At 47.8% G+C, this 16,552-nt stretch overlaps 1 protein-coding gene across 1 annotated transcript in view; it reads right to left on the bottom strand.

The window, feature by feature from the left end:
• Window positions 1-3,815: 3,815 nt before the first annotated feature.
• Window positions 3,816-16,552, bottom strand: part of LOC134911032 (calpain-8-like) — a 254,013-nt gene continuing 241,276 nt past the window's right edge. Inside the window, exons 19-20 of the mRNA XM_063919425.1 lie at window positions 14,289-14,347; window positions 3,816-3,979 (exon numbers count right to left, since the gene is read on the bottom strand). Of these exons, the coding sequence (XP_063775495.1) occupies window positions 3,956-3,979; window positions 14,289-14,347 (83 nt within the window). The 3' untranslated portion in view covers window positions 3,816-3,955. The remainder of the gene's footprint in view (window positions 3,980-14,288; window positions 14,348-16,552) is intronic.

Raw genomic sequence — 16,552 nt, 5'->3', positions numbered from 1 at the left:
CCTGCTGTCACTTTTCATGTTCCTCTCTCTGTCACTCACCCTGTCATATATCCCTGCTGTCACTTTCCCTGACCCTCTCCATGTAACTATGTCTGTGCTGTCACTTTCCCTGTCCCTATGTTCCTGCTGTCACTTTCCCTGTCCCTCTTTCACTCTCCCTGAATTTTTTCTCATTCCATGTAGCATAATGTGAATTTCGACTCATACCGTGTGCTATAATGTGAATTTCGGCTCATACCGTGTGCTATAATGTGAATTTCGGCTCATTCTATGTGCTATAATGTGAATTTCGGCTCATTCAGTGTGCTATAATGTGAATTTTGGCTCATTCTGTGTGCTGTAATGTGAATTTCGTCTCATACCGTGTGCTATAATGTGAATTTTTGCTCATTCTGTGTGGTATAATGTGAATTTCCGCATATACTGTGTGGTATAATGTGAAATGGGCACCAGTACTAGACAGTATAAGGGGTCCTACTATTGTGGTGTATAAGGGGTATATGGTGTGGTAAACTACACTGAAGGACATACCCCCTTGTGAGTGGCCACGCCCCCTTATCCGGATGCGCACGCGCCTTCGGTGCGTACATAATTGCATCCTTCACTTTTCCATATCCCCACTTCAAAATTCCACTTCAAACACTGTGAGGGATGGTATCAGAATCCTTGAGATGACAAATGTCAGAATACCGACAGCCTCATCCCGATGTGCAGGATCCCGACAATCCCCCAAACCCTCCTGGCCTGCAGCCTGTACCTAAACTGCGCCAGGTAGAGCCCATTCATAAACTGGTGCTGCTGGCCAGGGATGACTCTACTTGTCTCCAGCCTCCATCATAAGCAGCAGCGCAGCTGTTGGGAGACCTGCTGCTGCTGGTGGAGAATGGAGGTGAGAAGAGTCTGTCCCCATGCTGTCCGAGAGGAGGCTCCAGAATCTGCCCCCTACTGCTGTAATGCAGGTAGAAGGAGACACAAGCACAGCCAGGGGTGGTGATGACATGATATAGTGCTATGGATTGTATGAGGTAGGGGGCCACAAATCGATGTGTTGCTTAGGGCCCCATGAGGTCTAAACTCACCTCTGGCAGCGGCCATAGCGGCGGCTTTAGTAGGCATGCCTCACCAGCCACTGACCTCACTGCACGCCACTGGTGCAAACAGTTTTTCCTAGGCCGAGCTCCTTTAATTTTGTGATCAGTCTACTGTGAGGTACTGTATCGAAGGCTTTTGCAAAATCTAAGTACCCCACATTCACTGCTTTTCCCTGGTCAAGATTGATAGCTTGTTTTGTGGGGGCCCAAACAAACCAAACACTTAAGCCACAAAAGTGGCAGTCCCTTTCACTGAAGTGCTTGATTTGTTAAACTGTGCATGTTCTTTTTAATATCCAACATTGGGTTGGTGGTAGGTCCCAATAACAATTCAATTTTGCACTTTTCTCTCGCTGCTGTGTGGCAATGATTCATAGGTGTGCTGTAAACTGCAGTGTATTTGTGCTGCTGTTTCGTCACTTAGTAACCAACCAGCTTGCTGCAGCCATTGGCCAATAATGGTGAAGACAATTTTATAAGCTGTGAGGTGGTCAAAACTGACTGGAAATTACTGGAAATTAATGTTATTGAGGTTAACAATACCGTAGGACCCAAAAAAAAATATGCCCAAATTGCATGATTCAAGCTGTTTTTAGCATTTTTTAAAACAGATCTAAAACCAAAACACGTGAGGGTGTTTTTGCAAAATCAGAAGCAAAACACAAAAATTAATCCAGACCCAAAACCAAAACACAGGAGTCAGCACACATCTCTAATTTTTATTGGTTATTGCTCTAATACACAGGTTCTCAAACTCGGTCCTCATTACCCCACACAGTGCATGTTTTGCGGGTCTCCTCACAGAATCACAAGTGAAATAATTAGCTCCACCTGTGGACCTTTTAAAATGTGTCAGTGAGTAATTAATACACCTGTGCACTTGTTGGGTTACCTGCAAAACATTCACTGTGTGGGCTCTCGAGGACTGAGTTTGAGAACTTGTGCTCTAATACATTACTAATTTGAACATATTTTTAATCAGAAAAGAATACAATGTTAATACAGTAGTCAAGGATTCCTGTGAAAGATTGAAATGAAAGAGAAGCCAAGACATTTTTGGAATAAAAAAAAATTATTTAAATTGATTAAGCAATCCATCATCTTCAATTTTCTTAATAATTAATATTAATTGATACAATGTGAATAGCCAAGGATTCCTGACAAGGGTTGAAAGCGTTGTTAAGAAAATTAATAGTTGCAGCCTATCCCTATCTTAAATTTTCAGAATCAAACTCTTTGAAATGAATTAATCAATCAATCAATCAATCGGAATCAAACATCTTAAATGTTCTTAATCAATAATTTAAATCAATCAATCCATCCATCCATCCATCCATCCATCCATCCATCCATCCTTTATCTGCCTTCTACTACATACATACTCCTTCTCCATTACCCTGTACTGCCCTTGGGCCTCTGATCTAGTTCTTGATTAATGAAAACTGCCACCCTATCTGCCACCGCCACGTGCCAAGCTTTCACAGATGTGCTATAGTCTTTTAACTTGCCATGCAGATGGATGAAGAGACTGTGCTGATTAATTTGATATATGACTCTTGTATATTGTGTGTGTTTGTATAAGGAGCACAGTGGAACTTGAATTGCGGCTGCTACATTTTAGCATTTTGTGTACAGTTTCAGAGGCCTAGTCGCACACAGATAAATAAATGTCATACAATATATCAAATTACCACACAGTCGTCCTGTGTGTCCTAGTCACATTGCGTTGTGACTACAACACATTTTCAGAAAAGAAGACGACTGATGATAAAAGAGTCTCACACAACCTGGTATTCCAAGAGGAGCTGTTTGGCATGACTGCAGCAAAGATGGATGAGGACAATATATGTAGATAGCTGAAGTGAAATACATAACACACATAATGTATACAAAGGCGGGGGCAAGGGGTGGTGGGTGCGAGATGGTGTCTCGCCAAATGAAACTTTTGCCCTGAGCTCAACATGGTCCACAAGATCCAGATTTTGCACTTTTAAATACTGGCAGCTCACACAATGAATGCTTACACCCTATATCTGTGATGGCGACAGTAACACTTTATACATATAAACAAACATAGGTTCGTAGTGTCCATCTATTGTCACAAAATAATATATTTACTATAGAGATGCATGGGCTTGGTTTTCTGAAAACTGAGCCCACATGAATGGCAGGGATCTGAGTTAATTCGGGTCCCGATCTCCTGATCGGATCTCCCAGCCATTTTTTGGATCCTGAAACAAGGAAAAATGTAATCTTCCCGATGCCAGGTCTTGCATATTTTGGATTCTATATAAGTACCTCCCATGGTGATTGGATGCCACACTGTAGACTGCATGGAGTGCGTGTTGGGACTGGTCTGAGTGTCTATTAGGGACACTTCCACCCCCCCCCCCCCCTTCACCCCGCACAAAATAAAAAGGAGCAGTTGTTGGGACTGTGCAAAGCATTTTAGGGGCAGTTTAAAACATCCTCCCCCCGAAAAACAAAACAAAAAACAATTAGGAGCCGGTGTGTTGTTCTTGCAGTTATAGTGTGGGGCAGTGGCACTGTGGGGTGGCTGCAGCAGGAGAGTGCGTGGGCGCGTGGGATGAGATACAGCGCTTATTCCTTTTACTATGGGGCCCTTATATGCATGTATGTATGTATGTATGTATGTATAAATGATTGGACATTAATGTTATTGAGACTGTAAAACAAACTCGGGCCCAAAATATATGATTTCAGCATTGATTTTTTTAAACACAGATCTAAAACCAAAACAAGTGAGGATAGTTTTGTAGAACCAGAACCAAAACCAAAACACGAAAATGAAGCCAGATCTAATTCGCAGAAGTCAGCACCATCTCTAATTTAGTCTTCATCCTTCAGATCAGTCCAGCACAGAGCCACTGTGGAGAGAACAGAGAAGGTCTGTTTGGTGCCTGATTACACAGGAAACATTGCTATAAGGAGTAACACATTATTTATAGGGGTTTGGATAGGAAATGGGATCTGACGGATGGGATGGTAATCTGAGATACATAAGTAATGGCTACGTGATAGGAAAACGATGGAACCACATCCGTGTACTGAGAGTGAGATTACACCTAGGATGGCTATAGGAGACAGCAAGCAACTAAGTTGTGAAAAGATGAGAGAACAGGGGGGGTAAGGTGGAGGGGGGGGGGGGGGGGGGTAAGAGGCATCAAACCTTGGAGAGAGATAAAGTGGAAAAGTTGCCCAAATCAACTCATCCGCTACAACTTCTCTTCTTTTATCTCTCACCAAGGCTTGATGCATCTCCCCCAGGTTTATGTGCAGAGCATAGTTGCCTACCCTCCCTCATTCTGCAGGAGACTCCCTGAAATAGTAGCACTCTCCCTAACTCCCTAAATAGTCCAGTAATCTCCCTGATAGCACTTAATCCCCATTACGCAGCTGTTATATTCTTGGGGGGAAAAAAAGAAATCCGAGATATATACATTCAAATGGGATCATTAGCGCCATTTCCCTGCATTGGTTGTAAGGCACAATGATCCCTATGGCGACATGCATTTTAAATAAGGTTTCTCGTGGCCACTTACAGTATATGGATCCTCTTGTAAAACACAATACACTAACAAATCCTGCAAAATATCACTGTCTTTTCTTCATCACATAGATCTTACTAACTTTGGGGCTCATTTACATTTGGATGTAAGTAATTTTATGATGTAGCAGAACGTGTCCACACTGATGTAGCATTATAACAGTACGCGTCTGTGCTGATACAGTAGGTGTTACTTTTATACTCTCCAAACTGGTCCTCGAGATCTACCAACAGTTCACATTTTCCAGACCACCTAGCTGGTGCACAGGTGTAGTCATTACTAATTAAGATTTGCTGCATTCATTCCTAACTGACAATTCTACAGATCTCCAGGAGGCCTGGAAAAACGAGTTTTATGGTAAGAACTTACCCTTGTTAAAACTCTTTCTGCGAGGTACACTGGGCTCCACAAGTCTGGACAATGGGGTGTAGAGTAGGATCTTGATCCGAGGCACCAACAGACTCAAAGCTTTGACTGTTCCCAGAATGCACAGCGCCGCCTCCTATATCACCCCGCCTCCCAGCACAGGAGCTCAGTTTTAGTTAACCAGCCCAATGCAGTAGCAGGAAAAGAGACGACAACGGTTAGTAGCCACATACACCACACTCTCACGACAAGAGAAGTGTCAGCGGCTAATGCCATATGAACCCCAAAGAAGCTAAGTGCGTCAGGGTGGGCGCCTTGTGGAGCCCAGTGTACCTCGTAGAAAGAGTTTTAACAAAGGTAAGTTCTTACCATAAAACTCGTTTTCTGCTGCGGGGTACACTGGGCTCCACAAGTCTGGACAATTGGGATGTCCTAAAGCAGTTCCTTATGGGAGGGGACGCACTGTAGCGGGCATAAGAACCCGGCATCCAAAGGAAGCATCCTGGGAAGCGGCAGTATCAAAGGCATAGAACCTTATGAACGTGTTCCCCGAGGACCATGTAATCGCCTTCCACAATTGATCAAGGGTCGCACCACGGTGGGTCGCCCAAGAAGGTCCAACAGACCGAGTAGAATGGGCCGTAATGTGAGCAGGAGCTGACAGACCAGCCATAACATAAGCATGTGCAATCACCATTCTAATCCATCTGGCCAGGGTCTGCTTGTGAGCAGGCCAGCCACGTTTGTGAAATCCAAACAAAACAAATAGAGAATCAGATTTTCAAATAGAAGCAGTTCTCTTTACATAGATACGGAGAGCCCGTACCACATCCGAAGACCGTTCTTTGGGAGACAAATCAGGAGAGACAAAGGCTGGAACCACAATCTCCTGATTAAGGTGGAACGAAGAAACCACCTTAGGTAAATATCCAGGACGAGTCCTAAGAACCGCCCGGTCACGGTGAAAAATCAGATATGGGGAACTACACGACAAGGCACCCAGATCCGACACTCTTCTAGCAGAGGCAATAGCCAGCAAGAACACCACCTTAAGGGAAAGCCACTTAAGGTCAGCTGAACCAAGAGGTTCAAATGGAGGCTCCTGCAATGCCTCCAAAACCACCGACAAGTCCCAAGGAGCCACAGGCAGGACATAGGGAGGCTGGATATGCAACACACCCTGAGTGAAAGTATGAACATCAGGTAAAGTCGCAATTTTTCTCTGAAACCACACCGACAAGGCAGAAATATGAACCTTGAGGGAGGCCAGACGCAGGCCTAAATCTAGGCCCTGCTGCAGAAAAGCCAAAAGTTTGGCTGTACTAAACTCGGAAGCATCATAATTGTTAGATGCGCACCAAACAAAGTAAGAATGCCAGACCCTATGGTAAATCCGAGCAGAAGCCGGTTTCCGGGCCCGCAACATAGTTTTAATTACCTCTTCAGAAAAACCCTTAGCTCTCAAGACGGAAGCTTCAAGAGCCATGCCGTCAAAGATAGCCGGGCTAGGTCCTGGTAGACACAAGGGCCCTGAACGAGGAGGTCTGGGCATTGTGGAAGTAGAAGTGGACGCTCTGACGATAGGCCTTGCAGGTCTGAGAACCAGTGCCATCTGGGCCACGCCGGAGCTATGAGAAGCAGATTTCCTTTTTCTTGCTTGAACTTCCGAATTACCCTGGGCAGGAGTAACACCGAAGGGAACACGTACGGCAGCCGAAACCTCCACGGCACCGCCAGCACATCCACGAATGCTGCTTGAGGATCCCTTGTCCTTGCTTCGAAGACCGGAACCTTGTGATTGTGTCGAGACGCCATCAGATCCACATCTGGAAGACCCCAACTTTCCACGAGGAGTTGAAACACTTCTGGATGGAGGCCCCACTCGCCGGCATGCACGTCCTGACGACTGAGAAAGTCCGCTTCCCAATTCAGGACTCCCAGAATGAATATTGCCGATATTGCCAGTAGATGGCGTTCTGCCCACTGTAGAATCCGTGAGGCTTCCTTCATTGCCAAACGGCTTCGAGTGCCGCCTTGATGATTTATGTAAGCCACTGTGGTGGCGTTGTCTGACTGTACTTGAACAGGACGGTTCTGAATTAAATGCTGGGCCAGGTTCAACGCATTGAAGACCGCCCGCAACTCCAGAATGCTGATTGAGAGGAGAGATTCCTCCTTGGTCCACCGACCCTGCAAGGAGTGCTGCTCCAGCACCGCACCCCAACCTCTTAGACTGGCATCTGTCATCAACAGGACCCAGTTGGATATCCAGAAGGGACGGCCCCTGCACAATTATTGGTCCAGGAGCCACCAGAGCAGCGACAGACGGACCTCCGGAGTCAATGAGATCATTTGAGACCTGATCCGGTGAAGCAGGCCGTCCCACTTGGCTAGAATCAGCTTCTGGAGGGAGCGAGAATGCAATTGAGCATACTCCACCATGTCGAATGCTGACACCATGAGGCCCAGCACCTGCATCGCCGAATGTATCGACACTTGCGGACGAGAAAGGAAGCAACGAATCCTGTCCTGAAGCTTCAGGACTTTCTCCTGAGACAAGAACAACCTCTGGTTATGACTGTCCAACAGCGCTCCCAGGTGCACCATGCTCTGAGCAGGGACCAGGGAGGATTTCTTCCAGTTGATGAGCCAACAGTGGGCTTGTAGAAACCGGACCATCATATCCAGATGACACAGGAGAAAATCTGGGGAATTTGCCAGGATTAACAAGTCGTCCAGATACGGCAGTATCCTGACCCCTTGACGGCGGAGTACCACCGTCATCACCGCCATAACTTTGGTGAAGACTCGCGGAGCCGTTGTTAAACCAAAAGGTAACGCCCGAAACTGGTAATGGATGTTGCCAAAAGCAAACCTCAGGTATTGTTGATGTGACACTGCTATAGGAATATGCAGGTAAGCATCCTGTATGTCCAAGGAGACCATGTAGTCCCCAGGTTCCAAGGCCAGAACTATAGAGCGAAGGGTTTCCATACGGAACTTGGAAATCCTTACAAACCTGTTCAATGCCTTGAGGTTGAGAATGGGCCGGGAGGACCCATTCGGTTTCGGGACTAGAAACAGCGGAGAATAGTACCCCTGGCCCCTCTGAGCAAGAGGCACCTGTACTACGACTCCTGTATCCAGGAGGGTCTGTACCACCGAGTATGGAGGTTTTGCCTTTGTCCGGTCCAAAGGGATGTCTGTCTGGCAAAATCGATGAGGGGGTCGGTTTTTGAAGGCAATGGCGTAACCTCGAGTGACGACTTCCCGTACCCAGGCATCTGAAGTGGTCTTCAACCATTCCTGGGTATATCCTAGAAGCCGGCCCCCCACCCTGGGATCCCCCAGGGGGAGGCCCGCCCCATCATGCAGCAGGCTTATCGGTCTTGGCAGCTGGCTGACGGGCAGCCCAGGCTCTTTTGGGCTTCGGCTTACCAGGTTTGAAAGTGCGGGCCTGCTTATGGTACACCTGACCTTATGCTTTACCTGAAGGACGAAAGGACGTACCTTTAGCCTTCGACACAGAAGGAGCGGTATTAGGTAGACAGGCAGTTTTGGCAGTAGCCCAGTCAGCCACTATCTTATTTAAGTCCTCCCCAAACAGAATATCTCCCTTGAAAGGGAGTACCTCCATGGTTTTTCTAGAATCCAGATCCACAGACCAGGATCTCAGCCACAATATCCGGCGAGCCAGGACTGACGTAGTAGAGGCCTTGGCTTCCAGGATACCGGCATCAGAAGCCGCCTCTTTAATATAGCGAGAAGCTGTGACAATATATGACAAGCATTGTCTGGCATGGTCAGAGGAGATTTCAGCTTCTAACTCCAAGGCCCATGCTTCAATAGCCTCAGCAGCCCATGTAGCTGCAATAGTGGGCCTTTGTGCAGCACCCGTGAGGGTGTAAATCGCTTTTAGACAACCCTCCACACGTTTATCCGTAGGCTCTTTCAGAGACGTGACGGTAGTGACAGGTAGAGCTGAGGAAACCATCATCCTAGCCACATGTGAGTCCACTGGAGGTGCTTCCCAATTCTTAGACAGCGTCTGGCGCGAGGGGATAGCGAGCCAGCATCTTCTTTTGAGGCACAAACTTCGTACCCAGGTTTTCCCACGGTTCCTGACGTATATCCACTAGGTGATCAGAGTGAGGTAAAACCTGTTTAACCACCTTCTGACGCTTGAACCTATCTGGTTTCTTAGGAGGCACGGATGGCTCAGGATCATCCGCAATCTGCAGAATTAACTTAATAGCCTCTAAAAGATCAGGAACATCCACATGTGAACTACCCTCCCCATCAGCCCAGGGCCGGATTAACAATGGGGCGGATGGAGCTGCAGCTCCAAGCCCCCCATTGAAAATAGGCCCCCAGGCTCCCATTCAATGCAGCCAGTGTTGACAGGAAAAAATAAATCCTGTCATCACCAGCAGCTCAGCTCCCTCACCTCCCGGCTGCTCAGTCACCTCCACACCGAAGCAGCCGCTGGAGTTCCGACCAGCCCAGGCCCGGGGCCCCGTCTGAAAATCTTCCCCCAGCCCCTGACTATGCCGTAGCTCCGCCCCCAGGTCCGTTCGAGACTCCGCCCCCATACTGCATGAAGCTCCGCCCCCAGCATCCAACATGGCACTGGCAGCAAGCCTCTTCACTATTTACCCTGTCTGGTGTGGACTGGAGCAGTATGTAGTAACTAGACAGCAGAAGAGCAAGGTACAGTAGGTGGTGGGGTGGTGTCTTAACCATAGTTGCCGACTTCTGGGCTGCTCTCTCCGGGAGAGAGCAGCCTGTCGGCTCAGCAAGGGGGGCGGGCAGTGAGGTGACGTGACAGGGGGGCGGGTCAGAGGCGGAACGGAGGCGGACCAGAGGCGGAACGGGGCGTGGTTTCTGGACAGCGTCACTTTAGCCACGCCCCCGTTGTGTAATGCCGCTATTACCGGCATTATACAGCAGGGGGCGTGGTTATGATGACGCAATTCAACAAGAATCGCGTCATCGCCTGCCCGGACCGCCCACTTTACTTGTTAAGTGGGCGGCGGGCAGGGGGTGACCCGCGGATATCGGGAGACTTGCCTGCTCTTCCGGGGGGCCGGGAGGGTCACCCGTTTTTCGGGAGCCTCCCGGCCATTCCGGGAGGGTAGGCAAGTATGGCTTAACTCCAGTGTATATGTTATGTAAGAGGAACGGGGGCATGAGTTAAATAATATAGAGGAGGGGACAGGAAGCTCAAGTTATATAAATATAAAAGGGGAATAGTGGGAATAAGTTAAATAAAGATATAAGGAGGAAGAGGGCTAAAAGTTCAGTATAAATGGGGTCAGGAGGCACAACTTAAATATAAAAGAAGGGATGTGGGTACAGCACAAATGAATACATACAGTACAATTGGTGACAACATAAATACTGTATGTAAGAGCTTGTGGCAGAAATTAATGAAACACACAGTAAAATATTATTTAAGCTGAGATAGCGGCTCAAGTTAAATATGTAAGGGGAGCGTGCACAAGTTAATACCCCTTTTCCACTAGCTCAAAAACACGGGTAAATGCACGGGGGCGCGCATTTATCCGTGTTTTTTGCAAGTGGAAAAGGGTCCCCCCGCAAAAACCCAGATCAAGTGACCCGTGAATCCTGCCCGGGTAAATACCTGGGAAGGACACGGTAATGATCTGGGTAGGGTTGTAGTGTAAACGGGAGCTGTGTCGATGCGACACGGCTCCCGTTTACACTGTATGGAACGGCGGTGCTGGGAGATCATGTGAACTTCCAGTGCCGCCCCTGCCGCGTCACTAGCAGCGTCACCAACCCGGCAATATGCCGGTTGGTGACTGCTGATGGGAAAGGGGACTGAGCACGGGCCGCAGCCGGGTAGCACCCGTGTCAGGCTCCCGGCTGCAATCCGTGCTCATAGGTGGAAAAGGGGTAAATTACTATGTGAAGGGGAGGCGGCACAACTTAAATGTAAGTAGGGTGTGAGTGCAGGTGGCAGAAAAATATCTAAAGGAGTGAAAGGGGCAGTCTATTACTGGCGGGATGTAATGCCGCCCGAGTCCGGCGGCTGAACTATTACTTTTTTTAAAGGGGCAATCACTTACAAGACATTTTTCCTTCTGGTTGCCCCTTTAAAAAAAAAACAGCAAAGTTCGCCCGCCAGACTCGAGCGACATTACATTCCACCGCATGTGTTTCTTTCACAAGTTTTATGGTGATTTTCTTTAAACCAGGCTATTGCTGTTGGTTAATGAAGTATGTGCTAGAATGGACTTGTGTCGATAATCTGAAAGTGTAGTATAGTGGGGTGGAGTTCTCTCCTACTAAAGGTAATTTATGTTTCATAATATTGTAGATGATTACATTTATTTACAGCACTGAGGTTGTGGGTCTGTGGAGTTTGTATATTCCCCCCTTGTGTGAGTTTCCTCTGGGTACTCCGGTTTCCTCCCACAGGTTAATTGGCATACCTCCACCAGTATCCCGGCAGTGGAATGACGAATGGGTAGGGGGGGGGGGGGGGGGGCGAGCGCAACAAGCCCCTTGCGGTCGCTACAGGTTATATTCCCACTCTATGGGTGTTGTGGACACCCACGAGTGGAAATAGTCCCTGCTAGTCGGCATACCGGCGGTCAGGATTCTCGGGGTGGGATGTAAGAGGAGGTGATGTGACTGGCGGTCTCCTGACACCAAACTGGTCACATCACTAGTCTCACAACCAAAGCGTTTGTTACACCTCCTTCCAAGGCACACAATAGGCCCTTCATAAATTGCAGCTCCAGGCCCATGTGGACCTTAATCTGGCACTGCATCAGCCGTATCTGAGTCAGAACCTGTGGGGTCAGTGTAAGTGCCGTCCTCATCAGACGAGGTGTCAGTGACAGCAGTGGATTGTGAGGAGACGAGCGCTCGCTTAGAGGACCTCTTGGACTTAGGCGAGCGTTGGTCAGACTTTTTAGTAGTCAAGGACTGGTTCAACTCCTTTAATTGAGCAGATAAATCGTCCGCCCACGGCGGGTTAGCTGCAGGGCCCACATACGGATGTACCGGTATTGGGGGTCCCATAGGGGGTGTTAGTTTATGAACTAGCGTATGCAGAAGCGTGGAAAAAGCGGCCCACGGTGGGTCAGTATGTGCCACCGTTGCCACAGTCCCACTGGGGGGCAAGGAGCCCCCAGAACCAGAGCCCACAGCTGCTATATTCTCCTCATATGTGCCTGTGGCTTCAGCAACACCGGCAGTGTGTTCAGCCCCAGAACCGTTACCCTCAGAAGCAGACATGATATAACTTGCAGTATGAGGTAACACAGTACAATTGTCAGCAGCACAATATCCCAAACCCAAACCCCTGGGCAGTGTAGTCAGCACTAGCAGAGATAAAGGAGAGATATGGTGACCAGATCACAGAGAAAAATACGTAATACAGTATATCTTTGTGAAAATCCTATATTAGATAAAACCTGACACACCAAGCCCCCCCAGGTTATAGAATACAGGGATAGCAAGTTGAGTGAAAGACACGAGATGGACACCACTCAGCTACTAATGCACACACATATAGTCACAGTTTGTACAATGCAGAGGTTATTACTAACAATAATACTGCACTGGACTAGCTTACACAGCTATATAACAATAGATATAACAGTACACAGTAAGAACTGGATGTATATCACAGGGTAATTGTACTAGAAAACCCTCACTAAATGCACTCTTTCTTAACTATCACTGTCTAAAAAGGCAGGTAGAATACTTAAGTGTCATGTAAAGTCACAGCGCTGACAACCAGGCGGCTTTACATAGGAGGATTTGCCCAAGCAGTCCCAGGAGCAGTGAGCTTAGGGATAATGGCGCCGCAGACACTGACTGGGAGTGAGGAAAAGACAGATATGCAGCTCCAGGGCGGGAACATTTGCGGGAAATGGCGTCCTGGGGCTGGGGGAGGGGCTTCAGGTTTAAGCCTTATCCCCCTTGCTGGCAAAACCACCAGGTACTGTGGGCGATATAAGAAGTGGTTTAGAGAGAAAACCCGACCTGCGCCCATGCCCTGGTGTTCTAGTGGGATCGCCTGTACTGCCACAGTGTCCACCGCCAGCACGCTCGGCCCGCCTCCCACTGACCACGCCGGATCGTGATAAAGACACTTACCACCTCCCGAAGCGCGGCCACGCGATCCTGGAGAGCCCCAGCCGTGTGTGTCTAACATGATGAAAACCGGAGCCTCCGCTGTAGGTACCCGGCAACCAGGGCTCGGGAGTGTACAGCGCCGCTGGGGAGAGCTGGAGCTGCAGCAGTGAATGTCACAAAACATTTACCACCGCCGCTGCCCTTGAAGTCTTCACTTTTCACTTCATAAAAAGCTTTTCTCAGGGCTGCCTGGAGCAGCCCCTCTGTTAAGTGCCTGCTTACTGCAGCACCAACTACAAAACTGAGCTCCTGTGCTGGGAGGCGGGGTTATACAGGAGGCGGCGCTGTGCATTCTGGGAACAGTCAAAGCTTTGAGTCTGTTGGTGCCTCGGATCAAGATCCTACTCTACACCCCATTGTCCAGACTTGTGGAGCCCAGTGTACCCCGCAGCAGAAACATGAACTGTTGGTAGATCTCGAGGACCAGGCCAGCCCTGATACTAGTGAATGTCATTACTAGTAGCTGTTTGTGCAGATGTAATGATATTCTAGGTTTAGATCTCCTTGGTAATTAGCTTGGGGGGTAATTCCAAGTTGATCGCAGCAGGATTTTTGATAGCAATTGGGCAAAACCATGTGCACTGCAGGGGAGGCAGATATAACATGTGTAGAGAGAGTAAGATTTGGGTGGGTTATTTTGTTTCTGTGCAGGGTAACTGGCTGCTTTATTTTTACACTGCAAATTAGATTGCAGATTGAACACACCACACCCAAATCTAACTCTCTCTGCACATGTTACAGCTGCCTCCCCTGCAGTGCACATGGTTTTGCCCAATTGCTAATAAAAATCATGCTGCGATCAATTTGGAATTACCCCCTTGGCGCGTCTCACAGGTCAGCAGGGGAACTGTGTGAGATTGCGTTTCTAAGATACGTAATAATAGTCTTCCCCTTACACCGGATTTTCTTCTGTAACAAGCAGATGGGGTCATATAGTGAAACTGGCGTGCAGAAAAAGGTGCTGTTTCCATAGCAACCTATCAGACATTGGCTTTCATTTTTGAAACAGCACTTGAGGACTGAGCAGCCGATCGTCCCTGCCTACTGGTTTCCATGCATTTCCCTGAGTCGCCAGAGAGATACTTACCTCAGAGACGGACAGACTGATCTTTCCACTCTTGTCTGTATCCAGGAAATTAAACATTTCTGAGGAGAAATAAAAGGAAATGATTACACTGAGAAACTGTAAGAATGGTAATACAATGTAGAGGCAGAATTTACAGTGGTGAGGATGGTGTGGCTGAGCCCCACTCTTTGGGCCGCTGGGACTTTGGATGTACCCAGGAACTGGGGTCATGGCTACGATGCCTCGTTGTTATGTACATTTGGACAACAGGGGCGTGGTTGTGTCATTGTGGGGGTGTCCCAGGCACCTACAGAGGTATTTGGTAACCACACCCCCTCTCCCTTGGCGCCTGGTCCCCAGCCCACTATAACATCCAGTGTAAGAACAGGGCTGTCTGGTTGGTGTCTGTTGTGCACACAGGGGCGATCACTCTTCGCGCCGCATATAAGAATCTGGAGGCGTGCCACAGGGTATCCGTTCACATGGTCGACCATGTTATGGTCGACAGTCATTAGGTCGACCACTGTTGGTCGACATTGACATGGTCGACATGGACACATGGTCGACACATGAAAAATGGTCGACACATGAAAGGCCGACACATGAAAAGGTCGACATGAGTTTTTTAACTTTTTTTTCTTTTGGCGAACTTTTCCATACCTTCCGATCCACGTGGACTACGATTGGAACGGTAATCTGTGACGAGCGAAGCGAAGGCACCATGCCCGAAGCATGGCGAGCGAAGCGAGCCATGCGAGGGGACGCGGTGCACTAATTGGGGTTCCCAGTCACTTTACGCAAAAAACGACACCCAAAAAAGTAAAAAAAAACGAATGTCGACCTTTTCATGTGTCGACCTTTCATGTGTCGACCATTTTTATGTGTCGACCATGTGTCCATGTCAACCATGTCAATGTCGACCAATAGTGGGCGACCTAATGACTGTCGACCATAACATGGTCGACCATTCATACCGGAACCTTGCCACAGCATGTGACTGCGATGCCACATGCAGTAAACATGACTCCGGCATCTCACTTCTGATGACCATGCCGCGTGACCATAGATTTACTCATAATTACTGACGTGGGTCTGATGTCTGCATCTTAGTACACAAGAGGTGGAGCTGAGACAGTAGGCGTTTCAATACAAGTCCCGGTGGCTGCGACCGTTGCGTATTTTCGTACAGCCATTGCATACTGAATTGCAGCTGCGACAGCATGTGAGTACAACTGAATCATGCTGACTGCGCATTCTATATTATTGCAGCACATTCCCTAATACAACTGGAGACTGGGCATCAGATTAGGAATTTTGGTAAAATAAAGTTACTGATAGGAAGGGGGAAATGTAATAGGGTCTGAGTTTTTAGTGCAGGTCAAACACATTTGATGGTGCAAGTGTTTAGCACAACTTGGCAAATGTAATAGCCTATGAATTTGTGAGTTCGAGGCTATTATATTATGCGAGTCCATGCAAGTTTTTTCGCATGTAAACACTAGAGATGTGCGGCTGGCACTTTTCGTGTTTTGTGTTTTGGTTTTGGTTCTAATTCCACTTTTGTGTTCTGGTTATGGCTTGGTTTTTTTGTTTTGGATCTGGATGATTTTTGAAAAAAACATAAAAACGGCTAAAATCACAGAATTTGGGGGTCATTTTGATCCTACGGTATTATTAACCTCAATAACATTCATTTTCACTCATTTCCAGTCTATTCTGAACACTAAACACCTCACAATATTGTTTTTAGGCCAAAAGGTTGCACCGAGATGGCTGTATGACTAAGCTAAACGACACAAGTGTGCGGCACAAACACCTGGCCCATCTAGGAGTGGAACTGCAGTGTCAAACAGGAGGGCAGATATAAAAAAAAGGCCCCAAACAGCACATGATGCAAAGAAGAAAAAGAGGTGCACCGAGGTTGCTGTATGACTAAGCCAAGTGACACAAGTGTGTGGCACAAACACCTGGCCCATTTAGGAGTGGCACTGCAGTGTCAGACAGGATGGCACTTTTCAAAACCTAGGCCCCAAACAGCACCTCATGCAAAGATGTAGAAGAGGTGCAATGAGGTAGCTGTATGACCAAGCCATGCGACACAAACAATTGGCCCATCTAGGAGTGGCACTGCAATGTCAGACAGCATGGCACTTTTCAAAAACTAGGCCCCAAACAGCACCTCATGCAAAGATGTAAAAGAGGTGCACCGAGGTTGCTGTATAACTAAGCTAAGCGACACAACCACCTGGCCCATCCAATAGTGTCACACAGTGGCTGAATGTCAA

The sequence above is a fragment of the Pseudophryne corroboree genome, chromosome 4 (genome assembly GCF_028390025.1).
Source record: "Pseudophryne corroboree isolate aPseCor3 chromosome 4, aPseCor3.hap2, whole genome shotgun sequence".
Lineage (NCBI taxonomy): Eukaryota > Metazoa > Chordata > Amphibia > Anura > Myobatrachidae > Pseudophryne > Pseudophryne corroboree.
Note: the sequence above shows the minus strand (reverse complement) of the source record. Positions and strands in the feature narration are given on the sequence as shown.